Source organism: Micromys minutus (genome assembly GCF_963924665.1).
Source record: "Micromys minutus genome assembly, chromosome: 32".
NCBI classification, from domain to species: Eukaryota; Metazoa; Chordata; class Mammalia; order Rodentia; family Muridae; genus Micromys; species Micromys minutus.
This window is the reverse complement of record NC_137967.1, coordinates 21,181,390-21,208,471: the sequence shown is the minus strand read 5'-3', so window position 1 is coordinate 21,208,471 and position 27,082 is coordinate 21,181,390. Positions and strand designations below refer to the sequence as shown.

At 49.1% G+C, this 27,082-nt stretch overlaps 1 protein-coding gene and 2 pseudogenes across 3 annotated transcripts; 2 read left to right on the top strand and 1 right to left on the bottom strand.

Annotated features, from left to right (window-relative positions):
* Positions 1-6,548: 6,548 nt before the first annotated feature.
* On the bottom strand, positions 6,549-6,843 carry LOC308413652 (protein S100-A11-like; annotated as a pseudogene). The gene has a single exon. The product of its transcript is annotated as a protein S100-A11-like (transcript).
* Positions 6,844-14,561: 7,718 nt separating this feature from the next.
* Positions 14,562-15,011, top strand: LOC308413490 (large ribosomal subunit protein uL11-like; annotated as a pseudogene). Its single transcript has one exon. The product of its transcript is annotated as a large ribosomal subunit protein uL11-like (transcript).
* A 281-nt stretch (positions 15,012-15,292) lies between these two features.
* On the top strand, positions 15,293-19,221 carry LOC308413432 (cell adhesion molecule CEACAM3-like; the record flags this gene model as incomplete). Its single annotated transcript, XM_080908393.1, has 3 exons — positions 15,293-15,338; positions 17,479-17,838; positions 18,938-19,221. The coding sequence occupies 3 exons, from the start codon at positions 15,293-15,295 to the stop codon at positions 19,219-19,221; spliced, it is 690 nt and encodes a 229-aa protein (XP_080764519.1).
* Between the last annotated feature and the right edge of the window lie 7,861 nt (positions 19,222-27,082).

Below are 27,082 nucleotides of genomic sequence, written 5' to 3'. Positions count from 1 at the left end.
GACCTGAGCTGCTGCTATCCTGACAACAAAGATTGGGTTCACCCAAAAACCGATTTCTCAACAGGTCCACATCCTGCCCTATTAACCTTTCCTTTCCACTGATGGGTGCTGAGCTAAAAGGAGGTTAAAGCATTTCAGTACCCCCTGTTAAACTAGGTTTTGAAAAATATAAGCCTACAGCACTCCTTGATAGAAGGTGAAGGATGAGGCACAGCACTGGGAAGATGAGTCAGGAGCAGAAGAGGGTGAGCAGCAGAGAGCTCTCGGTAATGGTAAGGGGGCAGGAAAGACCCATTGCTCCCATTCAGTGACACACTCGGAAGCGCGGAGGGATGGAGGCGTGTTTTCCATCACTGTTACGATGGCTGCAGTTCTGCAGACTGATGTTTGCATAGTCACAGGGTGACTGTCAGAAGGACAATACTTGCTGCCAATCTAGGTGACCCTAGTTCAACTCTCCGAGCCCACAGGGAGAGCGCCTACTCCTTCAAGTTCTTCTCTTAGCTCCAGGTCGCTGCTGAGGAATGGTGCACCCTCTCAAGCACACAAGAGGGTGTAGGCTGGCACTCACCTATACACACACTCACGTACACACACTCAACCCAGCCACAACATGCAAACAAACACACACACACCCAACACAACCGCCACACACACACACACACACACACACACACATACATTCAAGCCAGCTATCACCCACACACACTCAACCCAACCACCACACACACAAAGACAGGTACAGACACACTCACATACACACACTCAACCAAGCCACAACATGTACACAAACACACACAATACAACCACCACACACACACACACTCAAGCCAGCTATAACCCACACACACTCAACCCAACCACCACACACACAAAGACAGATACAGACACACACAAACACACACACACCCAACACAGCCACCACACACACATTCAACCCAGCTATCACACACACTCAACCCAACCACCACACACACAAAGACAGATACAGACACACACAAACACACACACACACAATACAGCCACCACACACACATTCAACCCAGCCACAACATGTACACAAACACACACAATACAATCGCACACACACACACTCAAGCCAGCTATCACCCACACACACTCAACCCAACCACCACACACACAAAGACAGATACAGACACACACAAACACACACACACACAATACAGCCACCACACACACATTCAACCCAGCTATCACACACACTCAACCCAACCACCACACACACACACACACACACAGAGTAATAAGTAAATCTAGAAAAAACTTAAATCGAGTGATAGTATGAAGTACTCTCATTAGGTCCGAACTCGGGGTCTTAAATAAATCTTAGGCACCTAGGAGGCTGGCACACTCATTCACACATGTTTTGCTCACTCATTTATTGACGCAGCCACTCTTCCATGAACAGGTATCTGGGCCCTTTTCAGGCAGTGGTGAGGCTTCAGTCTGGGGTCTGGAAGACAGCCAGTCAGTGCAGCTAGACGGTGTAGTCAGAGGGTGACCAACAGGACAAAGAGGTCAGATTAGGAAAAGTGGAAGGTTTGGAGAGATGGTCCTGTGGGTTGATGTCAAGGTTTGGACAGTGGAGAGGTAGGCAGGGAAAAGGCTGGGAAAACGGAAGAGAAGGAGAGAAAACGGATTAGAGGAGGAATCCTGATGGAGCTGGAGAAAGAGGACCTACATCCAGGTGGTCTTAGTTGGCAATAGGTAGATATGAATATTTTTAATGGTTTCTAGAGGTCTTTTTATCATATATAGGAGGGTAGTTTGTATCTTTGTCTATTGGATGGAAGCTTATTGTGTAGAGGGTTTGTGGATTGAGAATTTAATACATAAACCTGTTTGATAAGCTACAGGGTTTTGGAGTCATGTTTGTGCCGGGCGGTGGAGGAAGGGAACACACTAGGGCGGTTGTATCCACCCAACACAGAAGCAACAGGGTGGGTGGAGTGAATGCCCTGGGAAGGGAACCGTGTGGAGAGGGCGGCTTGCAGACTTGTGACAGAATTTATGCGCTCGGCTCCATACTGGAGCGGCTTCTGCGGAGTCAGGCCGTGGGGGGCCGATAAAAAGTTAAGTAATCATTTTAATATTTACTGCAACATGGTCCAAAGGTTAAGAGGACCCAGGTTCGACTCCCAGCATGAACACTGTAGCTCACAAACATCTACAACTCACATTCCAAGGGACACAACACCCTCTTCTGACCACAAGCATCAGGCATGCATATGGTCAGGGAAGGCTTCAGTTTCCTCAAACACTGTGTGTGAGCAGAGATCGGATAACAGTGTGGGTGAACCATGGGCACGCCCCAGGAGAGAGCTGCACACAGAGGAAATGACACACTTGGGGGACTGGGGACATGGAGGACATCCTTCTTTCTATCACCATGGGGATAGTAGAGGAAAGAAGGCATGGTTTACTCTTACCCATCCCGGAAGGCCGAGGGACGAACACTGCTGCAGCAAATCTACCCTACCTTAGATCATTTAGTTCCCAAATAAGACACACACCCATTAAAATTCTAGCCTTAAAGCACCTGAGCTGGGCTTAGACAACACGTGAGGATCTACTTGTCTTGGAACAGCTAGAACCTGAGGTACAGACTTTAGTATTTGAATACAAGCAGCACCAGACCAACCCCCTAATCTCCCCCTGACCCACCCAGTAGGCTGAGGGATGAGCACGGTGAGGAACATAGCGCAGGATATCTCAGAGCTCAGGCTAGCTCAGGATAGTTCCTCACTCAGGACTGCGGACACAGGTCCCCACCTCCCCACCGAAGACAAAGGCCGAATGCGGGTGGATCTTTCTCTCCTCTGTTCTAGCATCACTTCAGACCAGCCTCCTACCACTGCGCAGTCACTCACTACCGAAGTACAGCCACCCACGGCTGCTATAAGGGGACATGTCCTCCTGCTTTCGAATCATCTGCCGAACGATGCTCAAGTGTTTTGATATAACGCGGTGTAATGCGGCGGCGGCGGCACATACAGACCTAGTATGAAGATTTATTGAGGGGGAAGGGATGGGGACCTGAAAAAGGGTAGAGGCTGGGGGGTTGGGCATGTGGCGACAGAGAAGGATGGTGAAGGAAGAAGGAGGGGGTTGGGGTAGCTAGACGTTCTCCTTCCTGTATGCCCACGGAGTGGGTAGGCGATGACGCAACTTGTTGCTAGGTAGCTGTTGGGCAGAGCCTAGCGGAATTGTCTGTATGCCTACAGATAGGCTTTAATTCACCTGTATAGGAGCCTGATACCACAGCAGAGTAACCGTATACCCCAATGGGAGACACACCTGCACGTCACCACCCTCCATCCTACACCCTTCTACGCCATACAAACCTTACAACTGAAGAATACATGTGAATCTCCACATATACAGTGAGTGACCTTGGGCAACGGTGTGGTTTATTGCACTATACACACGGGACTGATAGGCCTGGACTGTGCCCACCCCCCCCCCCATTTGAGTCTCCAATCTGGGTTTAAGCATTTAGTGCAAGAACCTTACATGTCATTTCACAAGCAGAGAGAGGAGGGCATGTGCTGGGTAAACTCAGCCCACGGATGTCAGCCTCACACCATGAGCACAGCCCTGAGAGAGTCTGTGGGGGTCAGACAGGGTCTGGCTCAGGAAGCCATGGGATTCTCAAAGTGAGGTGAGCACCAGGAAGCCAGAGGCTCCAGCCCTCTGTCCCAGAATCCCCTCCAAGTAGCCATGGAAGTTTTCCTCTGGGGTTAGATTTCGACTTCCTGTTAGAACTAACAGGGAAGAAGGCTTCCTTCCACGTCTGAGTTCCCAGACAGACTCATGTAAGCCCAGTCACTCAGGTATCTCCTCTCACAGACTGAGTGTAGTCGGCATGATCCGGCAGGTGCTAGGCCATTAGCCACTTACTCTGATGGGCTTATGTGATGTCAGAGGAAGCCAGGGTCCCCAAGGCCAGGAAGAAAGGAGACAGACAGTCCTCAGAATTGCTTGCCTTCAGGGCTCCAACCCAGGAAATTCTGTGGTGTAGACAGATGGTAACATACAACTGACTTCCTGGACGTTTGCCACTTATTCTATTACACGGAAACAAACACACGAAACACCGTGGTTGATCCAGGGCCACACCCTCCACAGGAAGCAGATGGGATGCAGGTGGCGGGGATCTTCATGACTTTAACTTCGTCTCCATTTCTGGTTCTTCATAGAGGTTGTGTCATAGCCCTCCCTCCCAGCCAACAATGCCCCATTAACCCAACAGAGTGCTTCCTGGTCCCTGGCTGCCTCTCAGAAAACCTAGGGCTCTCCATCCGCTGGCTCTGCAGTCACCAGGGCCTGTGTTTCAATGACAGGGTGACTCTGCCCCAGAAAAGCCACAGACTCAGCAGAGGTCAGGCCAGGAGGATGCTGGGAAGTATCTGTGAGGTCTCCAATGGGTACAGTTCTGTAGGGTTTGGGGGAGAAGGGTCATTACTGCCAGGGCCCCTACTCCCCTCAGAACAGAGCAGATAAAGAGTCAGAGTCGGGAAGGGGTTAACGAGGCAGGCAGTGATGTTCAGGGGGATCTGGCTTCGCCGCTCAGACTGTCTAGCAACCAAGTGCTTCTTTATACAGGCCTCACAGAACAAAGACAGACTAATGATTATCCATCATGTGTTTGATTTTCCATTACGTGTCCAGGGATACAAGTTTAGTCCTGATTAGAAACTACAAACAGAACAGATTTAATTTTTATTATCAGCCTTATCATATCTAAAGAATCTAAAATAATATCTCCACCAAAGCAAACACCACACACACACACACACACACACACACACACACACACACACATATTTGATATTTGACAGGCTGGTTTTAGGCTGTGGTTTTAAAGCACTCCAGACAAACAGAAAACATCTCAACTGTCTTTTTATGAACAGCAAATACCAACACCTAACTTCTTTTATGATATCTTTTATTATCTGTGCTGTAAGATAGGAAACGTTTATTTTAGTCAGTCTGTCGTACTTACTGATTCTATTCCTCCAGGGCCGTACCCTGTATGACCCCCTGTCTTTAAATTACATTGACAGAGCTCTAAACCTATAATAAAAGAGGCCTTGCATCTGAAATGCATTCTCCTGGCCAGCCAGGGTTTGTCAATTGTCTGTATCTGCCCTGCACCAGACATCGACTGTACTGCTTGAGTTAGCTCAGGGCAGATACCCTAAAAACATCCCTGGAGTAGTGATTGCCTCATCTAGGGATGTATTTATCTGTGCTTGAGGGTCTCCAGGGTGTACGGAAGACTTCCAAAGAGTGGGAAAATTAAGGGGCTGGAGAGATGGCTCAGTGGTTAAGAGCACTGACTGCTCTTCCAGAGGTCCTGAGTTCAATTCCCAGCAACCACATGGTGGCTCACAACCATCTGTAATGGGATCTGATGTCCTCTTCGGCCTGCAGATACTTCTGCAGCAGAGCCCTCATTAAATAAATAAAATTTTTAAAAAAGAGGGGAAAGATTAGTTAATCTTAAAATTTTTCCTAAAAACTATCGGGTATAATTTTTCTCAGAAAAAGACATAAATTGAATCATAATATAGGAAGTCGTCAAGAAGGCAACAACAGAGAACAAACCCCCAAAGTTAGAGATAAAGGGCAGCGATTGTTCCCGTCCACTCGGCTTTGCTGGAACTGTGTCAGGCAGCTGTGCTGGCTTCATGACTTTTGCCATTTCCAGTGGCCGTGGCTGGCCAGGCCTCTCAGTTCAAATGTCTGTGACCAGTGAGTGACCCCACTTCTCTTCATGCACCATGGTGGGGGAATTTGTCAATGATACGAAAAATGGAGAAAAAGTTCTAGGGAGAAAATCTCCCATGACAACACTAAGACAGCCAGTGTGGTGACTCAGACCTGTAAGACCGATCAATCGACGACCCCAGGATAAAACGTGAGTCGTACAGGGCAGCTAAGGCTACAAAGGGAGACCCCGCGTCCCACCTTCAAAAAAGAACACCTCGATAGAATTAGATTAATGAACGAATGACTTAATTAGATAATTAGACTAATTAATAGGTTAAGAGCCTAGGTTCTGAACTGAATATAATCAGCCTTCACAGTCCATGGGCAACCGATTTCTGGAGTCCCCAAACTTCTGGATGCTCTGACTCCCTGGTTAAATGGTGTAATGTTTGCACAGAGACTGAAAGCCCCTCTGGAGCTCAGCCGTTTCTGGCACAAGCCATCAGTGTACCCACTCACCAGTCTTCCCTGAGAAGGGAGGGACCGAGACAGAAGGGACTGTCCACATCTCCCTAAGGACAACTTGTTTCTTGACGGTTTGACCTACAGTTTGTTTAATCCGAGGTTGTAAAATGCTGGCACGGAAAAGCCCAATTGCATAGTATCTTTTTTTTTTTTAATTTTTTACATTAAAAAATGACATCATTTTATTTTCACTATCAGGCATGGGCTGCAGGTGTGGTAAGTGTGGTGGACTCGGTGTGGGTGGGGGAGGGGGGATGACTTGGTGGATGGAAGGGAATGGAGAAGGTTTACACATGCTTCTGGGAAGTCTGGGGGGAGAACTCATGGCATGCTACAGCTAAGCCACTGAGAAGGTTGAGAAGCTCCTGAAAATCTAGCTGCCCATCACTGTTGAGGTCCAGCTTCTTCATCCTGTGGTCAAGGACACCGGGGTCCTTCTGGTTCTTTGTGAAGGCGGCCAGCTCCGTGTTCATGGGGGAAAGGAACTCGGTTTTTGGGAGCTGACAGCTGTTTCCATCCTTCCCACTGTACTTTTGGAGAACAGCAGTCAGGGGCTCGCTGCATCTCTGTCTCTGTAGGCATTTTTGCAAGTTGAGGAGCGAGGACCGATTGTGGCTGGAGAGATGGCTCGGCGGTTAAGAGCACTGGCTGCTCTTCCAGAGGACCCCGGTTCAATTCTCAGCCTCCCCGTGGCAGCTCACAACTGGAGTCTGTGACTTCCCAGGGATCTGATGCCCTCTTCTGGCTTCCGTGGGCACTACATACACACAGAAACCAGACTCGCAGGAGGCGAAACACCCATGTACATGAAAATAAACAAACAATACTCTGGCGTTGCGGTTAATATTATTAGGGAGTTCCTAATCCACCTTAGAAATCATTTAGATTTCAAATAAAAGACACCAAACCTTTGTATTTATCATAAGCCTGAAAGCACCAGAGCTGGGCGGATACCAGCCCTCTCTGCTGTTTTTTTTTTTTTCTCTTTCCCTGTTATTAATTCTGAGATCTCACTTGCCATGTTGTGCGTGGGCTGCTCCTGCTCCAACTGGCCAGCCCTCGTGGTCACGTCCCGACGCCCCGCCCACCCCATGGCGCCTTCTACCTTTCTCCCCCTCCCCCTCACTGTCTCTGCCTCCCTGGAAACTGCCTTCCCCTCACTGCCTTCCCAACCCTGGAAACTGAAACCCTCCCTACCTCTCTTCTGCCCTGCTTCAGGCTGTAGGCATCTTTATTCAACTAATAATTTTAAATTAAGAAGTAAGGTTTGCACGACATGAGAATTCACCATCTTGAGGCAACAAGAGCATTTAGCACCACGATACGTAGCCACAGACCAAACCTTCTTTTGGTGTGTTGAGAAGTACATATGTGTGTGATTTATGATTTATTATTTATTATTTTAGTCAATCCTGGTGGAGCGTGCCTTTAGTCTCAGCACTTGAAAGGCAGAAGAGGATGGATCGCTGTAAGTTTGGGTGTAGGCTGAGTGATTGAGACCCTGTCGAAAGAAAGAAAAAGAGAGAGAAGAGAGGTGGAGAAAAGGAGAAGAGCAAGAAGAAAGGAGGAAGGAAGAACAGATGAACAATCACACACATTTATCCCTTGGTTCATTTTAAGGTGTCCAGGTGAATAATGTCACCATTACTAATGTCCTTTTCCAAACCTCTCTAAACCTATTGGATTCCTTATAGCCCCAGCCTGCCTCCGCCAAGCTAAGGAGGACCACCGCTGATTCAAACCTGAGCTTCCCTCCCCCGACCCCCACCTCCACCCCACCCCTGTCACCCGCTGTTTCCAGACCCCCGCCCCACCCCCAACTCTGTTCTAGGCTCTTCCTAGACTCCCAGCGGCGGCCGGACGTCCAAGAGTCAGAGAACCCACCCCTCCCCTCCGCCTCCCAATCAGCTCCGGTTTCCCACGACTTTCCCACCGCCCCCCAGCGGTGTCTCCGCGCTGCCCTACTGTGCGGTGAGATAAGAACAGTCAAACTCCCAGGGTTCTGCCCCCCACCCCCCAGCAGCCATGCCCTGCTGCAGGGCGGAAGAGGACCCACAAGAATGTAACAGAGATGTTTGTGAGGGCTGTTCAGTGATCAGTTGAGTCATCTTGGAAAGTAGGACCAATCTGTTTCCACCAGTGTGACCCTTGGGGATTCCAATCCCAAAGAAAGACCCAAGAGCAGATGTGTCCGGATTTTTCTGGCTATGTGGGTGGTTTCATCATTCTGAGATAGCTCCAAGAGAAGCGTCCAGCTATCAGTGGCTAACCTGTGCCTGGATTTATGTCCTCCTTGGCAATTGCCTATAGACGCAATGGACTTTTCCCATGAGAGACGCCAGGAGGAAGAGGACTGCTCACGGTCCCCTCACACAGTGGTGTGTTCAGACATAAGAAGCGTGGGAGGTGAGAGCAGGCTTGTAGGAGGAAACTTCAGCTCTGCTCGGACAGGGACTAAAGTGTCTGACCTCAGAAAACGACGTTCTGAGTGTATGTCCGGATGCCGCCCCCTGCTGATCGATTTGGAGAACTGCAGTTTGTCCAGGGCTCTCCAAATCAGCAAAATCTGTTACTGTGTGCCTTCTTGAAATTGGAGTCCTGGAGACAAGCACGTGCCAGTTGAACCTGTGTCCTCTGCGCCTCTCTGGGGGAACCCTGGCTTTCCTGTGGACTCTCATAACCCGTCAGGACAGTTGGCTTATTGCCCGGGTGGGCACTTGTCTGAGAAGAAGCTGGGTAACTTAGCCTAAACGTAACTGTCATGGTAGTAAATAGCTAGGTCCACATGCTACCAGACATGGGTATCAAATAAAGCTCGTTACCTCTCAGCTATAACAGGGAAAAATATATAACAGCCCTAGAGAAAATCTCATTTGCTATGTTCTGCCTGGGCCACTCCAACTCCAACAGGCTAGCCCTCACAATCCAACTACTCCATGGTAACTTCCTCCTCCTCCTTCCCCTCCCTCCACCCTTCCTCGTGGTCTCTGCCTCAGACCCAAAGCCTGGAGACCAACACCCTGCCTACCTCTCTCTGGCCTGCTATAATCTTTATTCAAACAAGTTTTAAATTAAGAAGCAAGGTTACGTAGTATCACTTGGTGTGCCAGAGCATCTCCTTATCTCCGAGGATCTCCTCCTGGGTGCAACCAGGTAATGGGGGCTAGTGTTTAGCATTACAATACGAAGCAACAGACTGAACCTCTTTCTTGGGTGGGAAGGAAGAGCCCTGTGTCCTGAACAGGTGTGCACTGAACTGAGCCTGGGAGTGGCTGGGGCAGTCATTTTACTAGACAAAGGAAGCAACATGGCCTCCATTCTCTGGTTGCCCATGAATCTGTCAGTCCCCCTATCTGACCTGTCTCCTTGCGACTCTGTGTGACTCACTACGCTCTGCCCTGAGGTCCATGTTCTCTCTCACAGTCTTGGAGGGGTGCAGCCTTCCCTGGCTCTTCCTCTCCAGACCTCTCTTGACTCTCTTTTAATCTCTGTTCTCCTGCGGTTCCAACAAACCCCTGGCTTCACTTCTAAATGCCCTTGATAGTGTTACAGCTCATGAGACCAGGGGCTTCATGAGGACAGAAACTGGTGTAATCTTTGTGGAAGGCAAAGTACCTGGCAAAGGCTCAAATACCAATCAATCAATCAATCAATCAATCAATTACGCAATAAATCAATCAGTAAATATTCCAGGGCTCTACATGTCCTGGGTGCAGTCACAGATCCTTGGATTTTAAGTAATGACCCTTTAATAAAATGGTTTGATTTAACTCTGTGTGTGTGTGTGTGTGTGTGTATGGGTGCCTCTGTGTGTGTATATGTGTGTGTATGTATGTGTGTTTGTAAATGGGTGCCTATGTGTGTGTGTATGTGTGTGTGTTTGTTCATGGGTGCCTCTGTGTGTGTGTGTATGTGTGTGTGTGTATGTGTGTGTGTTTGTTCATGGGTGCCTCTGTGTGTGTGTGTATGTGTGTGTGTGTGTGACTGTGCATGGGTGCCTATGTGTGTGTGTGCATGGGTGCCTGTGTGTGTGCATGGGTGCCTGTGTGTATGTGTATGTGTATGTGTGTGTGTGTGTGTGTATGTGTGTATGTATTCTCCAACACTGATGTGAAAAGCAAAGACCAACTTGCAATACTTGGCTCTTTTTTACAATGAGAAGTTTGGGGGTATAATTCAGGTCCTCAGACTTTGAACCAAGGCGGTCTCTGAGCTCACTCTTCTCCCCCGTCAGAGGATGGGCTCCACACCTGTGTGTCAGAACACAGGCTGCACCTTTAGGCCAGATCCCAGGGCCTCAGCCAGCTCATGTTCCCTGCAGCTGCTGGGGCAGAGGCAAACCGAACTTGAAGCTCTGTGGGGTCTTGCTCTTCAGTGCTCCTGGTAACGCTTGCTGCTGAACTAACTCATGGGATGTGAAACTTCCCACCACATTAACAGAACAGGAGCAATAGGGCCTTTCCTTTGTCCTGGGAATTGGTCCAGGACTCTCAGGCAGAGAGTGCTCAGGGATTTGGTCCTGACATGAAGGCTGCTGTCTGAAAAGGTTCTGTGGCCTCCCCTCCATCCCTTCCTCCTCCCCACCCTTTCCTCCTCCCCCACCTCTCACCCTCCACACCCCATCTTTTGCATCATGAAGAAGCTCTCCTCCAGGGTTTAAACAGGAGCCTGTCCTTCCTTTGAGCCCTGGCATGTCTAGATTCTGCCCCTTTCTGTGCTTTCTGTATAATCCTCTTCCTACACTCCAGACCCATCATGGCCTCAGACCTTTCTCTTAACAAACCCTGCTGAGGGGATTGTTTCAGCTTCCTGTGCAGATCTCACACACGTGGAGGTAAGAGGTCCCGGTGCACACAGCTAAGCCTTGGAGAAGCCAGCAAAGGCAAGCACCAGGTTTGTCCCTTCAATGGAAGATGTTTGTCTCTTCCTCCAGGAACAAGGGGAAAGGATGTGGTTTACAACCTGGTTACCTCCAGCTGTCTGTAAGGCCGGCTGCACCTGAGTCCCCCAGATACTATGTTTGGGGATCCCTGACTCCCCACTACACACACACATCGTGAACCTTGCTTCTTAGTCTACACAACCACCCTCTTGACAGTTGTCATTGTAACCTACAACAGCCTAAGTGACTTCTGCGGTATCTTAGGGCCAGGGATTATGTTTACCTCAGGCGAACTCCAGGGACCCTTGTCTTGAGCATTGTCTGTAAGTCAACAGAAACCATGTTCATGGAAGAAGTCGTATGCACTTTGTAAAGAGTCCCAATGTCAACAAGCCTTGAGCTTTGTTGTACCTTGGGACCGAGTTAATTGTCATCAGGAAACTTTTCCCCCAAATCATGCTGTGCTTACATATGATAAAATATGTGCTAAAACCACCCAGTGTCAGACTCCAGAAGTTTGTCCAGCACATGTCTAGTTCTGTGTGAACTGAACTTCATTCTGACCTCACCGGTGTCTCCCTGCCACTGTGATGGGTACAGGGACCCCACCCCACACTGATGGCTTTATTTATGATACTGGAGGAGAAGCCTTGTCATCAGAGTGACATTTGTTGGAAGAGAAGGAGGGATGAAGGGACAAAGGGAGGGGGATTTCCAGGTCTCTGCCACCTCCTCAGTCCTCCCTCTGGGGAGGACAGCTTCAGGTCAGCCCTGCTCCCGTGCTCCATGCTGTGCTCTCCGTTTGCTGTCTTCCTTTGAGCTCAGTCTCCTCCCAGGCAGCAGCTCCTCCAGAATCACACAGACAGTTGGTGGCTCTATGTTTGAGACACTGCTCTGTCCCCTCCTCTGTCAGCTCCACTCCCCTCCCCCTCCTCTTCTCTCTCTTTATGGTTCAGTCGTCCACACCACAGTGGGCAGCAAGGCTGAGAAGTGAACTGTGCCCTGAGAGATCAGGTCACCCCAAAGATGCTCTGTTGAGTCCTGACCCGGGTCTGTCAGTACAGAGGGAAGCCCTGGCCTCTCTATGTGATAATAGTGACACCAAAGCCCAGCAGACCATCCAGGTGTCCTGAAAATACAATGCACACCCAGCAGGTAGGTGACAGTTGTCTCTTAGGGATAGGGAGAGATTAAGTGTGTGATGAACTTGTAACAGAACTTATCTACGGTCACTGGTCTTACTGATCAGAGTTCTGTTCCAGGCGCCCAGGAGCAGTTGAGTCAGCAGTGTGAGACATTTCATGTCTACAGGAGGAAGTAACCCGAATCCTGGAAATCCTGTGTGTCCATCCTCCTGTGGAAGGTTTCAGAGAGCCCCTGCGTTCCCTGTGATGCTGGCTTGTGCCTTGGTCTGTGTGATGAAAGTCTACACTGGGCTAAGGATGTTCAGCACCTTAGATGGCTCAGTGGTTAAGAGCAGTCGGTGCTCTTCCAGAGGTCCTGAGTTCAATTCCCAGCAACCACATGGTGGCTCACAGCCATCTGTAATGGGATCTGATGCCCTCTTCTGGTGTGTCTGAAGAGAGCGACAGTAAACTCACATAAAAAAACATAAACAATTAAATCTTTTTTTAAAAAAATAAAATGAAATAAAAAACTTCTTAAGTACTTCAGAATGCTCCCGAGTACAATGTATATTTTATATACATTATAATATAACACATATTATCATGTATATATGCACTGCTTTTTATGATAGGGTTACTTTGTGTAACACTGTCTGTCCCAAAATTTCTTTGTGTAGACTAGGCTGGCCTTGAACTCACTAGATCTGCCTGTCTCTGCCTCCTGAGCACTGTGATCTAAGGCATGCACCACCACTGAGGGCTTCTTTTTATTTTTTTAAAAGCATATCAGACATTGCTAGCTACATAGTTCTGACAGAGAAGACCTTAGACATTTTATAAGCCAAGGCTACACAACCAGTAAGTGGCACCTTAGTTTTGCATGTGTGCAGTCTCAGCACTTAGGAGACTGAGACAGGAGGCTTCTTGTATTGGGAATATATAATGAGTTTCAGACTTGCTGAGCTCAACCAAAGGGAAATGGAAAATAATTAATGTGAATGAATAATGAATTCAGCACTAAAGCATTGGGAGACCTGGGAATCCGTCTTATGGTGGTCAAAGAGGAATGTTTTCTGTACTTGCTATCTGTCTCCTACTAACTGTCCGTCGGGCTGAGGCAGATGGCCCCTTCTGGCTACGGTGCCTCCTTCCTGTGTCTTAGTGTATTTTTCCCTTGTACGTCCTAAGAGCAAGGCCAGGACTCCCATGCTTACCAATGTGTCTAAATCAGTGCACAAGGGAGGTCTCAGGAACTGGGGTTCCGTTGTGGGTTCAGGTAACTGGACAGGGCCCTCCCAGTGCTTAAGAAGGCGAAAGATAGCTTCAAAAGCCAAAGCCGGAAATTAGGCGTCTTTGGGGCAGCCACCTTCTGTCCCCTCCCTACCCTCACACCTGCCTGTCACCTGCTCCAAGACAAATGAAGGAACAGCTGACCATTTATCACACAGGAAGAAGTGGGGGCTGCCAGCTCGGGCCTCCACTATGATTCTCCAGTGTGACCCTGGAGACCTGCTCAGCTACAAGTCACATGAACCAGAGCCCTAGGGACTGGGTGGGACCTGAGGTCGGGGCGTCCATCAGAGAGGTCCATGGGCTGCAAAAATTAAAAATAAATAAAACCATAATGATTTTGCAGAGAATGCTGGGAAGCTGGGACAGTTGCCCTCTAATGACACAGGCAGGGGGAGTTAGGAGAGCCACCCACGAGGCCGGAAAGGTCAGGACTCACTTCCTTTCCCAGTGGCTGTTCCCAGGTGCAAACGCTGTAGAGGAACGCAGAGGTCACTGCAGAACTTCAGGAGTAGGGCAAATGGCAGACAGTCAGGCTATGAAGACCCAACAAAATCAAAATGGTGGGATTTAAATAGGGTCTGAGAGGAGGGTAGAAAAATATGCCATCCAATCATGGCTTTTCCTTTCTTTTTTAAATATTTATTTTGGATACAAGCAGACTGCTACCGTCTTCAGACACACCAGAGAGGGCATCAGATCCCATCACAGATGGTTGTGAGCCACCATGTGGCTGCTGGGAATTGAACTCGGGATCTCAGAAGAGCAGCCAGTGCTCTTAACCACTGAGCCATCTCTCCAGCCCTTAATGACTTTTCTTAATGAAGGAACTTAAACCATTTCTTATAACGTAAGAATTTTTAATGCATTATTAGAAAAAAACCTGCTTTTTCGGCTTTTGGCTCAGAGGAGGCAATGGTGCTACTTTCTTCGGTCGTCCCGAATCCGGGTTCATCTGACACCAGCCGCCTCCACCATCCTGCCCAAGTTCGACCCCGATCATGTACTTGAGGTGCACTGGAGGTGAGGTCGGCGCCACATCCGCCTTGGCCCCCTAAGATCGGCCCTCTGGATCTGTCTCCAAAGAAAGTCAGTGATGAGGTTGCCAAGGCTACCGGGGACTGGAAAGGCCTCAGGATTACAGTGAAACTGACCATCCAGAACGGACAGGCCCAGATTGAGGTGGCGCCCTCTGCCTCTGCCCCCTCAAGGAGCCACCAGGAGACAGGAAGAAGCAGAAAAATATCAAACACAGTGGAAATATCACTTTTGATCAGATTGTCAACATTGCCCTGCAGATGCGACACTGGTCCTTGGCCAGAGAGCTTTCTGGAGCTATCAAGGAGATCCTGGGGACTGCACAATCTGTGGGCTGCAATGTGGATGGCCGCCACCCTCATGACATCACAGATGACATCAACAGTGGTGCAGTGGCGTGCCCGGCTAGTTAAGACGTAACAAGAAAATATTTCAATAAAAGACTTATCTGATAAAAAAAGAAAAAGACAGAAAAAATAAACCTTAAAGAATGGGTTTTGAGACAGGTGGGGTGGGGGGAAAGAAAGGAAGAAGGGACAGTCCCCCCAGCAAGAAGAGCTGACATAGATCGTGACCTGAGGCAGATTTCCTGCACACAGCCCATGTGACTCTGGGAGATGCCCCTGGGGTAAGGACAGGAGAAATAAGAGGGAAGGACCCTCAGACACCAGGACAGCACAGTGGGGGCAGAACCATGGAGTCCCCTTCTCTGCTGCTCTGCAAAGGGCTCCTGCTCACAGGTGAGGCCGGTCTTGGAGTGCTGTGGGGGGCGCTCTGATAGGAAGGGACCCTGGGAGGAGACTCTGCTCCAGGCTGAGAGGAGAGGACACGGGCTGCTTAGGTGGATGCTCTCAGGAATAAGGGGTGTTCAGAAGGGAGGAAAAGCTAGATCCCTCTTTATTTAAAGTAAGACACCAGCACCCACAGGCTGCATGGCTGTGCCCTGACTGTTGGAGTCCTCACAGGGGCGGCCATGGTAAAGGGGTTCGACCCCCACCAGAGACTGATCAGGGCACAGTACACAGAGGACCACAGATGCCCTGGCTCAGATCCAGGCTCCATCAGGGGCTCTGGGATGGGGGCGGGGCCTTGATGCTGAGCTGTGGGGTGTGATTGGGGTTTCCAAGCAGGAGTGCACTGTGGGAGTGCGTGCAGGGAACAGGGAAGTGCTGGGGCTTTTGACACAGAAGAGAGGGACCAGGCCATGGGGTGGCGGGATGATGGAGCAGGGCCTGGAAGTCTCCTTCCTGTGAGGAGGCAGAGCTGGCAGCAGGGGCAGAGAGGCAATGTTGGAACAAAGGAGGTGGCACTGGAGAGAATCTCTGGATGGGACACGGAAGTGAGTAGCAACCCAGGACTCAGACAAGGATCTCTTTGAGGCCACAGGATTTATGCAGTGCTAGAGAGGGTGGTGAGGTGTGGTTAGGAAGAGGAAAGCAGGAAATCGGGCTTATCACTGTGGGGAAGTGAGGAATCACGGGGGAGCTGTGGAGGAAGGGCCTTAGGTGCCTTCAGTGGGTGAGCAGGGGACGCCTTAACCCTGTGAGGTTGGAGGCTGCACGTTCCTGGGTGCCTGTCACTCTCAGGAATCAGGACACCTAGGAAGGACATTGTCGCAGGAGCTGAGACAGGCTGGTCCTCTTCATACAGCTTCAGGGAGCCAGGAGCAGCTGAGGGATGGGGAGGTAGCTATCTGCTGACACCCCCAACACACTCACTCCACACACACACACACACACACACACACACACACACACACTCGGGGGAGGGGGAAAACAGGTGAAGGTACACATTTGAGAACTCACAGGCTTCTACAGGATAGCCAGGGATGGGGAAAGGAGAAAGATAGTTCTTCTTTAACCCCTTGTTCCTCGGTGGGTTGTAAGTTGGGGCTCTTAGCAGCATTTTCCAATCAAGGACAGTGTTTTCCGGGTGCCTGTTGGGCAGTGTTACAGATGAACTGCTTCAGGTGTGGGTTAAGCGGTTCAAACACACCAGCAAACTCAGCCTAGAGCAGTGGGTTCTCAATCGGTGGGTCTCCACCCTCCACGGGGGTCTTACTCCAGACGTCAGATATTCACGTTAGGATCTATAACTAGCAAAAAGTGCAGTTATGAAGTAGCAACAAAAATAATTGGGGGAGGGGTTAGGTAAGAGTCACCACAACATGAACAACCGTATTAAAAGCTTGCAGCGTTCTGAATTTTAATTAGGCTTTGTGAAGTGTCATCACAGTGGTACACGGACACACACAAGAAACCCGGACATAGGTACATGCACACAGACAAACACGTGCCCCAGATAAATTATGAAAAAGAACTTAAGTCCAACTTAAATATTAAATATTGTCATCGGCTCTAAACTGACAATTGTGTGAGTCCCTAGACACTCCCAGCCCTACAATTCATTCATTCATTTATTCATTCATTCATTCTTCCACAGAAGTCTGAGCCTTTCTCAGGAACATGGGCTTCCCAAAGCCCTTTCCCTAGCCCCTGTCCTCACAAAGCCCCAGCCCTCGTGGACTGGAAGAGTAGTTAGAAAACACAGCAAGGGGTTGACTGCAAACACAGAGAACAGAACATTTGGTAGTGATGACCCAGGGTCTCTGGAGGAGGAGATCAGGGCACCCCAGCCCCAAACGTATTCTCGCAGGAAGTTAGTGGGGAGCCACCATGAAGACACGGGAGGAAAGAGATCCATACAAAGGCCACCCCAACTTCCGGGGACTGGGAATATAGACGATGCATTTCCCCTGCACCATGTAAGAGAGGCGCCCCGCACCTCAGCCAAGAGATGAGCGCGCCCACCCGCTCAGGACTTGGGATTCCTCTCACTGGACGCTGAGGTTCTGACTTTGACGGCTCTCCCTCTCCCTAGCCTCCATTTTAACCTGCTGGAATGCACCCGCCACAGCCGAGCTCACTATTGAGTTAGTGCCACCAATGGTTGCCGAAGGCGGAAACTCCGTTCTGTTTGTGCACGAAATGCCATTGAATGTCCAGGCGTTTTACTGGTACAAACAGAGAGATCCGACGAAGAGCTACGAGGTCGCGCGGTACTTAACACCCACGAACGAAAGTTCTAAGATGCCTCAGCACAGCGATCGGAAAACCGTATTCTACAGTGGATCCCTGCTGATCAGAAACGTCACCCAGGCCGACAGTGGCGTCTACACCTTACTAACATTTAACACAGAAATGCAAAGCGAATTAACACACGTGCCTCTGGAAGTACACGGTAAGTGGTTGCGTGATCTCTGGGTGCGAGGGTGGGGGCAGGGTGAGCTCAGTTTTACACGTTTAGGACCGGCAGGCGGCATTGTCTCCTTGCTGGCATTTGAGCATTTAGTGCAGGGCACACACCCCTGAGGAAAAATACAATCGGTCAGAGTTCTTTCTTTCCCTGACCCCGCCCCAGAGAAGAGGGTGCACATAATACAGTCTGAGTATTGGGGCTTCATCGTGAACACGGCCTTGAGGAAGACTCTTAGGACTCCAGCAGGGTCTGGCTGAGAAAACCGTGGGGTCCCCACAGTAAGGTGGCCACAAGGAAGTCCTGACTCCAGATCTCAGCATGAGCATCTAATCCACGGGACTCTGGGGAGCTTCATTCACATCCGGAGAGGCGATTGGGACCAAGGCTTTATTGCTTGTTTGTCTCATATCAGATGGAACCAGCCTGGGCACTGTCTGGAGGGCCACAATCAGGCATGGTCACCCGGGCACTTCCTTCTCCTGAGTCTCAGCATGGAGGGCCCAGATGGACAGGTGCCCATGCTGTGAGCCAACTGTTCTGAAGGGCTCATCAGGGTACAGGTCCTCCTGGGTCCAGCACAGTCACCTCTCCCTGCTAGGCATAGTAATACTCTGACACTTTGAGCAGCTCCCGTCTCTAAAGAGGAAGTTCTTGTTTACATTTAAGGCCACCTTACAGACATCGCAATGATCATTCACTAGGTTCAATTATTGTCATTATTACTGGTTTGGTTTTTCAAGACAGGGTTTCTCTGTGCAGCCCTGGCTATCCTAGAGCTCACTCTGTAGACCAGGCTAGCCTCGAACTCACAGAGAGCTGCCTGCCTCCGCCTCTAGTGCTGGGATTAAAGGCGTGCCTCACCACTGTCCAGCCAAATGCTCTATTATATAAAAACAGAAACACGGGACGTGCAGTGGCTGAATTAGGGCCTCACAAACCATGAAACAGTCCATATCTGTCTACAGCCTCGGCGCCAACTTCCCTAGGCTGGAGGCCATACTAGACGTCTGTGGCAGAGAGGGATGGTTGGGATCTGAGGGTGAGCCACCATCATTCAGTTCCCTCCTCTGCTTCTTCACAGAGCCCGTGGCACAGCCCACCCTCCAAGCAAACAGCACCACAGTAACAGAAGCTGGTTCTGTGGCCCTCACGTGCATCTCAGAAGACCCTGGCCTCTCTATCCGTTGGTTCTTCAATCACCAGGGCCTGTATTTCAATGACAGAATGACTCTGTCCCAGAGAAACAGCAGGCTCAGCATAGACCCAGCCAGGAGGGAGGATGCTGGAGAGTATCAGTGTGAGGTCTCCAACGGCTACAGCTCTAAGATGAGCCTCCCAGTTCAAATATTTGTGACTAGTGAGTGACCCCGCCTCTCTTCGTGCACCATGGTGATGGGCGGGGGGATTCTTGAAATATGAAGAAAAGTTCTAGGGAAGACATCAAGACAGCCAGTGTGGTGATGCAGACCTGCCATCTCAGGATAAAACACCAGTCAGCAGAGGAATTGTAATTAATGGCTTAGGTTCTGAGTCAACTATGGGCAGTCCTCCAGATCCATGGGGAACTGATTCCAGGAGCCCCCAAATTTCTGGATGTTCTGAGTCCCCCAGTGAAAAGGCGCAGTGTTTGCATAGAGACAGTCATTTCTGAGACCCAGCACCGCCACCGCCATGACACCTTCTCAACCATTCGTAAGCGTATTCCGTTTCCTGCAGCCCTGAGAGCTGTCGCCCTGCTTAGGCCTCTGTGTATGTCGGCCTCTAGTCTTTTTTTTTTTGTTAGCCTCCTATGAAGCATGATCCTGTTTTCTCAAGCCACCTGGCATCCCGCTGACTAAATCTACATTAAAGGACATCCTTGTTACAGCTGACACGTCTTTGTCGGTTATCTTACATTCTTGCCCACTGTCCACCGCCAGATGATAGTCTGTCTGTTCGATCATTTTTTTTTAATAATTTTATTTTTATTTTAGTTCATTGGTGTTTTGCCTGTCTGCGTGTCTGTGTGAGGGTGTCAGAAGCCCCGGAGCTGAAGTTAGAGACGGGTGTCAGCTGCCGTGTGGGTGCTGAAAAGTGAACCCCGGTACTCTGGAAGAGCAACCCGTGCCTTTAACTGCTGAGGCATCCCTCCAGCCCCTGTCTAATTGATTTTTAGTCTTAAAGTCACTTGCAATGGGGCTTCTATAGTCCGCACAGATATCAAAGGACCTGGGTTGTGTCCTTTCAGCCTTAGGATCGGCTTTGCTAAGAGGAAAGGACTGAAGACCAGGGTTAAGAACATGAACAGCATGAGGGTCCCAGAGCAGCTGGGCGGTGGCCTGAGCAGACCAGTCCCTGTCAACAGCACATGCTGTGTCAGCTCGGAACACAGTGAGTGCAGAGTGATTGCTATGTCCCCTCTTGCTTGAGACGTTCAAGGCACAGTTACAGGCTCCAAGATGCCACCCTGGGGGCGAGAACCCATCACCCTGCCACATGAGGCATGAGGAGGCTCCGGTGTGTCAGCCTGGACACACAAGTCTTGTCTCCCCAGCTTCCTCGCCTGTGATGCACTCACTCCTGCGGGGTCTGTGTCCCATCCGAGGCAGAACCAAGCAGCTTGGCGGTGTTCTGCTATGCTAGTACACCAAACCGCTTTCGAGTGCATACACTGTAAAATCAACCCCTTCTCACCAAGTTCTCGGGCCTCTCCACATCTAGCAAAGAAAGTCCCCCAACAATAGGTCCCTTAGATGACCAAGTACTGTCAGGTTGTTTTCGAATGAATCGATGATCCATCTGGGAAAACTCAGGACACGTGTTAGTCCATGCGTGACGACGCTGGGCGTGCATCAACTTGCACAGATAGGAGGAAGGCTGTGTTAGCTGTTGAACCATCAACTTCACGTGAAAGGTCAGAGTTCGGGAGACCACGGACACCACTCAGCTTATGTGGGGAGCACAGTACAGAGTCTTAGCTATATCATACGTTACAACTCTGATTACAAAATACAGGGTGCCCGTAAGATACCGGTCTATAGTGTTTCCTTCTTTCTTTTCCGTCGGGACAAAGAGCAGAGTTACCCACTGAGCCTTTTCCTGGAAGTCAGTTGCAGAGGAAAGGCCAGTTGGAATGTGACGGCAGCATTCTGCCAAAACTCTGCAGACACCCTCTTGTTTGCAAGGATGGCTGGCAAACATCCTCTCCTGCCCTGACCTCGGTTCAGCAAATCTCCAATTTCCCACTATTTTTTTACATCTTGCATGGCTAATTTTTTTTTTCTAGAGGCAGTGTCTTATGTATCCCAGGGTAGCCTTGAACTTCCTGTGTGGCCAAGGATGACCTGGGACCTCTGACCCTTTGCCTCACTCCTACCCGCCCTTGAGGGGCAGACGGAGTCGTCGTGCACTTTAGGCAGCAGTGCACCAGCTGACTCCTCTCTCTGGCGTTTTGCTGTTTCTCCAGTGCTGGCTACCGACCTAGGAGATTATACACCAGACACAGGCTCTACAGCCCTGCTTTTTGGTTCGTTTGCTCATTTATTTATCAGAGACAAGGTCTCTCACGATCGAACCCTGCCTAGCCTGGAGCTTGCTGTGTAGATCAAGCTGGCCTTGAATTCACAGACATCCACCTGTCTCTGCCACTGGAATGCTGGGATTAAATCCAAGAACCACCATATCTAGATTAATTTTCTTAATTACATGTGTGCACGTGTGTCCGCGTGGGGATATATGCATGTTAATGCAAGTACTCGAAAAGGCTAAAAGTGTTGGATCCCAGTCTCCCCTCCCCACCCACCCCCAAGATAGAATTACAGGTGGTGGCGAGTCACCAAACATGGCTACTGAACACTGACGGTGGGTCTTGTTCAAAGGTAGTATGACTTTTTAACTCCCGAGTCATCTCTGTCAGCCATTTCTCCAGCCCCTCTTTTTTTTGGGGGGGGGGTCTTTCTTCTTGTTTGTTTGTTTTTGCAAGTCATGGTTTCTCTGTGTATCCCTGGCTATCCTGGAATTCACTATGTAGAACAGGTTGGCTTCGAATCCAGACAGATCTGCCTGCCTCTGCCCCGCAAATGCTGGAATTAAAGGCGTACGTACACCACCACCGCCAGGCTCCTTTTGGTTTCTCGATCTTAGGTCTTGTGTAGTTCAAACTGTATAAGCAGCAAGGATGACTTGGAACTCCTGATCCTCCCACATCAAGGATTATAAGCACCCACTTCACAGGCACTCAGCACCACATCTATTTTGTCAGGGTTTTATTTATGTATATACACACACCCATAAACAAACATGGAAACCAGGAGTTTCAGTTAATGGCTGTAATCCTGCCATTTTGGAGGCTGAAGCAGGAAGATCAATACAAGTTAGAGGCTAGCCTGGTCTACATAGTATCAACGTGGTGAGATCCTGTGTTGAAAAGAAACCAACACACACACACACACACACACACACACACACACACACACACACTACATAAACAAACAAATAAATAAATAATGAAATGTTAAGGTGTTTCAAATAAAAATTTTTAAAGTGGAATCTAGGTCCTTCGTGTGAGAGAAAACACTAGGTGTTTGTGTTTCTAAATTTGGCTGTCCTCTCTCCCTCCACTGTCTATATATACCACGTTTTCATAGTCAGTCATCCCCTAAGGGACATCAGGCTCATTCCAGTTTCTAGGTAGTGGGAATAATTCATCAATAAACATAAATGGAAGGTGAAGGACGATGCGGCAGGAAAGAGCCACCGACTTATATGGTCACTGCCTGTGTTGTCTGTTTGTCAAAGCAGGACTTCACTTACTATCTGGACAGAATGACCTGGAGGAAACATCTAAACAATGGGTCCTTGCCCTTAACAACCTGCTGACTTCCAAGAAGGCTTCTGAACAATTTCACTTTGTGGCTGTGGGTTACACAGTGACAACACAAACTGGGGACTGAAATCTTCCAGGAGTGACCCTGCCTTCGGTCCACCAGCGACATCTCTTCACTTCTGCTCTTGTTGGTGTTGGGGTAACTTGTTCCAGAAAGAGTCCCACACCATTTATGGAGGCTCTAAAGGGGTATCCTTCACCTGGAGGACCCCAGTTCCAGAGCAACCTGGGTTGTCTCGAAAGCTAAGAACAACAACCAACAAAGGAATTGTTGCAAATATATTTGCTGGTTTCAAGGTTGCCAACTCTGACCCAACAAGCTACCAAAGACTGTCCGCAACGTGCTCAGAATCATCCCAAGCAATAACTCAAAGCCCCATGCTAACACAGAAACTGGGATCCTACCCATTTAAACACCTAGAAGTGGTCTTTCCTGACATTGCACCCAGCAGAAGGGAACGATGCTTGTGGCTTATGGTGTGCACTGTCTGTGGCTGGGCCTTTCCTACCTGCATGGAGAATTAGCTTGGAATTCATGCACACACTACCACCCACCAATCCTTAGTCATGACTGTAAAAATAAGTAAGACTTAAGGTGGCACTGGCCAAACACTACCCAGAAACAGACCTTCCTTGGCCGGAAATTCTGCCACCTGTACTGTTTAGGGTGCACTGACTGCCTATACATGAAGTCCTGTTTGGACACCCACACCATAGCTCCCACAGGACTCGGGGGACCTCTATTGGACACACCTGCCATAAGTGGTTCTTTGTTTCTTTTTGTTTTTCGAGACAGGGTTTCCCCGGCTGTCCTGGAACTCATTCTGTAGACCGGGTTGGCCTCGAACTCGGAGCTCCACCTGCCTCTGCCTCCCGAGTGCTGGGACTAAAGCCATGGCCCTCACCCAGCTTCGAGTAGCCTAGAAAGACAGCTGATGTTGCACAAAAATTTGACGGTGTCAAATGTAAAAGTTTGATCTGGGTCTTCCTCTCCCAGAAGTAAGCCTCAGACTCAAAATATATTTACAAATACCTTGGCCATATTGTTGGACTCTTCTCTGACTGGTTCATAACGTAAAATAACCCACTTATTCTAGTCTACATCCTGCCACGCGGCTGGTTACCTGTGCTCAGGCTCCATGTGTCTGTCTTGTCACATCTTCTCGGACGAGTCTCCCATGTCTGGCGCTATCCCAGAATCCTCTCTGCCTCCCAGATGTTCGACCTCTTAGTCCCTGCCATAGGCCATCAGATTTTTATTGACAGGTGCTACATCCATTCAGACACAAGATATTCTCTCTACAGTCAAGTTATGGATATACCCTAAGGCTGTTGTGGATGAAAGACAACCCAGACCAGCTTCTAAAGTTGGCCACCTCTAAATGACCTCAGAATGGAGACAATGGCTCTACATTACTCTCCGATGTCCTTCTTGATCCTGTGGACACATATCTGAACCAGTCCCTCAGCCTCATCCCAGGGGAGTTCTGATTCATGGGTGCCCATCATTCATATAACTGCCCCCCAGAGGGGTTTTGCCCCCTTTTATACCCCCTTCCTTGGGAAATGGCCCGCCACAGATCATCCCTCAGACCTCATCATGTTGCTGTGGAACACTGGTAAAACAGGCTTTTGGAGATGTCCCCAGTCAGTGACAGTCTTGGGACAAGGGGCCAAATGTCAAAACAATTGTGGGGAAACTTACTGGTGTTATCTTAAATACTGGCCATGTGGAGACTTCATCATAAAAGGAGCTCTGAGAGAGGTACAAGGAATTAAGACCCTAATGGGCCTTTGTGGGGCCACCTGGGAGGAATAATACAGGAACTGGCCATAGAAAAGCCCTTCATGGGTAGTTGGGGGAGCACCCTCATAGAAGCTGGGGGAGGGGGAAGGGCTAGGGGTATTTCAGGAGGGGAACTGGGAAAGGGGATAGCATTTGAAATGTAAATAAAGAAAATATCCAATATAGAAAGAAAAAGAAAAATCCCTTCATGTGGGAAAGTCATATCTGAAAAATGCTAGTTTTATTAAACGCCTGCTACAAATTTCTTAATCTCTAGGTCAGGACTGCTGAATGTGCTTGTGTGAAGGCAGGTTACCCAGACCAAACAAAGCCTGACTAATAATGTAAAGGGGGTATGTTTACCTGGGCCCCCTGCTTAGGTCATAGAAGTAGGCCAATGTGTGGGAAATGAAAGGGGCTGAACCAGGCTCCTTAAAAGAGCAGTAACCCCTAGTGGCATATCCTTCCCCTGTCCCCCGGGTGCTTACACCTGCAGCCCAGGACACAGGCTGACCAGTACTCTACTCAGATGTGCTCCAAGGAAGTGATGTCCCCCAGTACTCACACCCCTGAGATTAAAAACATACGAGAACTCCTGAACTTTTTACCAGTCCTGCTGGAAATGGCCCTGACAGGGTTCCATGGCGGAGCCTCCGCCATCAGCATCCAGCAAGTTCAGCTCAGCCAGTCCCCACGCAGGTCAAAGGTGAACTGTTGTTCAGGAAAGCATAGCCACACTGCGGAAGCAGATAGACTGGCTGGTGGCAAACTTCCTCCAGAACACTGGTGGAAAGTCACATTGACTGCCACTGGAGAAAAAGGCATGCCCACGGTTTTAAGTGAAGAATGCTGCCTTTGGCTATTAATCGGGAACCGTACAAGGAAATGCCAAAGGTGTGCCACTGGAGAAGTAAGGTAGAGGGACAAGGAGAGCCAGTGGAGTAGATGTGGACCACACGGGGGCCTGGCTGGCTCCGCCGGAGCACCAGCCCCTTTCTTCAGGATCTATTCACGGGGGCCTGGCTGGCTCCGCCGCAGCACCAGCCCCTTTCTTCAGGATCTAGTCATAAATCATGGAGGTGAAGAGAGGAGATAGAACAAGAATAATTACTGTATTTATCAGTTTGTTTCGTGATTATGTAAAGCACTGTCTGTACTGTTGGCAAGTGCGGCTTCACTGGAACAGAACGGCCTGGAGAAACCTCAAACGACCAGGTTGTTCCCCTGCCGCTGGAGCCGCAAAGCCTTCTGTAAAACTCTCCTTCCACGGCCCCACCTCGTGGCTTTAGAGTATAAAATGAGACTCCAAACTGCACCGGGATGGAAGCCTTTCAGGAGCTCTCCTGGCTTCTGTCCACCACTAACGTCTCGTCTCCTGCAGTCTCACTGGGATTGGGTGCTTATTCCAGAAGAGCCTCCCGCATAAGGACTTGTCCCCCTTACTTTTCTCTTTATATCGTTTAAATCTATCCTCTGTGTGTGTGTGTGTGTGTGTGTGTGTTTGTTTGTGAGTTAGTGTGTGTGTGTGTGTGTTTGTGTGTATGTATGTTAGTGGTGTGTGCTTGTGTGTGTGTATGTTAGTGGTGTGTGCTTGTGTGTGTGTGTGTGACTGTTTGTGTATGTATGTTAGTGGTGTGTGCTTGTGTGTGTGTATGTTAGTGGTGTATGTGTGTTTGTTTATGTATGTGTTTGTGTGTGTATGTTAGTGGAGTATGTGTGTTTGTTTGTGTGTGTGTGTGTGTGTGTGTTTGTATGTGTATGTCAGTGGTATGTGCCTGTGTGTGTGTTAGTGGTGTACGTGTGCTTGTGTGTGTATGAGAGAAAGAAAGAGTTTGTGTGTGTTTGTGCGTATATGTTAGTGGTGTGTGTGTATTTGTGTGTGTGAGTTTGTGTGTTTGTGCTTGTGTGTGTGTGTAAGTCAGAAGACAACTGGAGGGAGTCAGTTCTCTCCTTCCAAACAGGTTCTAGAGACTGAACACAGTTCACCTTCAGGCTTGGCAGCAGACGTCCTTATCCACTGATCTATTTGCCTGGTGTTTTTTATATTTTTGAGACAAAGTCTGACTCTGTAGTCCAGGCTAGCCAGAGTCTCTATATAACACAGGAGAGCTTCAAATCTATAACAATCCACTCCCATGGATTTACACACATTTTGTAGCCCAATTCCTATCTTTATTTTACTTTATGTATATATATATATTTATATATTATGTAAAAACCTACATCCCCAAGCTCAAGTAAACAGAGCACTGCATGAACATAGAAAGATGGCTACATTTTTAGATCCACAACGTCATTTCTCATTTAAGACTATTTCTGCTGGGCAATGCTGATGCATACCTCCAATCCCAGTAGGCAGATCTCTGAGTTCAAGGCCAGCCTGGTCTACAGAGTGAGTTCCAAGACAGCCAGGGCTACACAGAGAAACCCTGTCTCAAAAAAACAACAATAAATACATACATACATACATACATACATACATACATACATACATAAATGACCTACTATTCCTGAGACTGGTGTGGTAGCATATGCCTATACTGTAGCCCCTTGGAGGCAGGAGATCAGGACTCCAG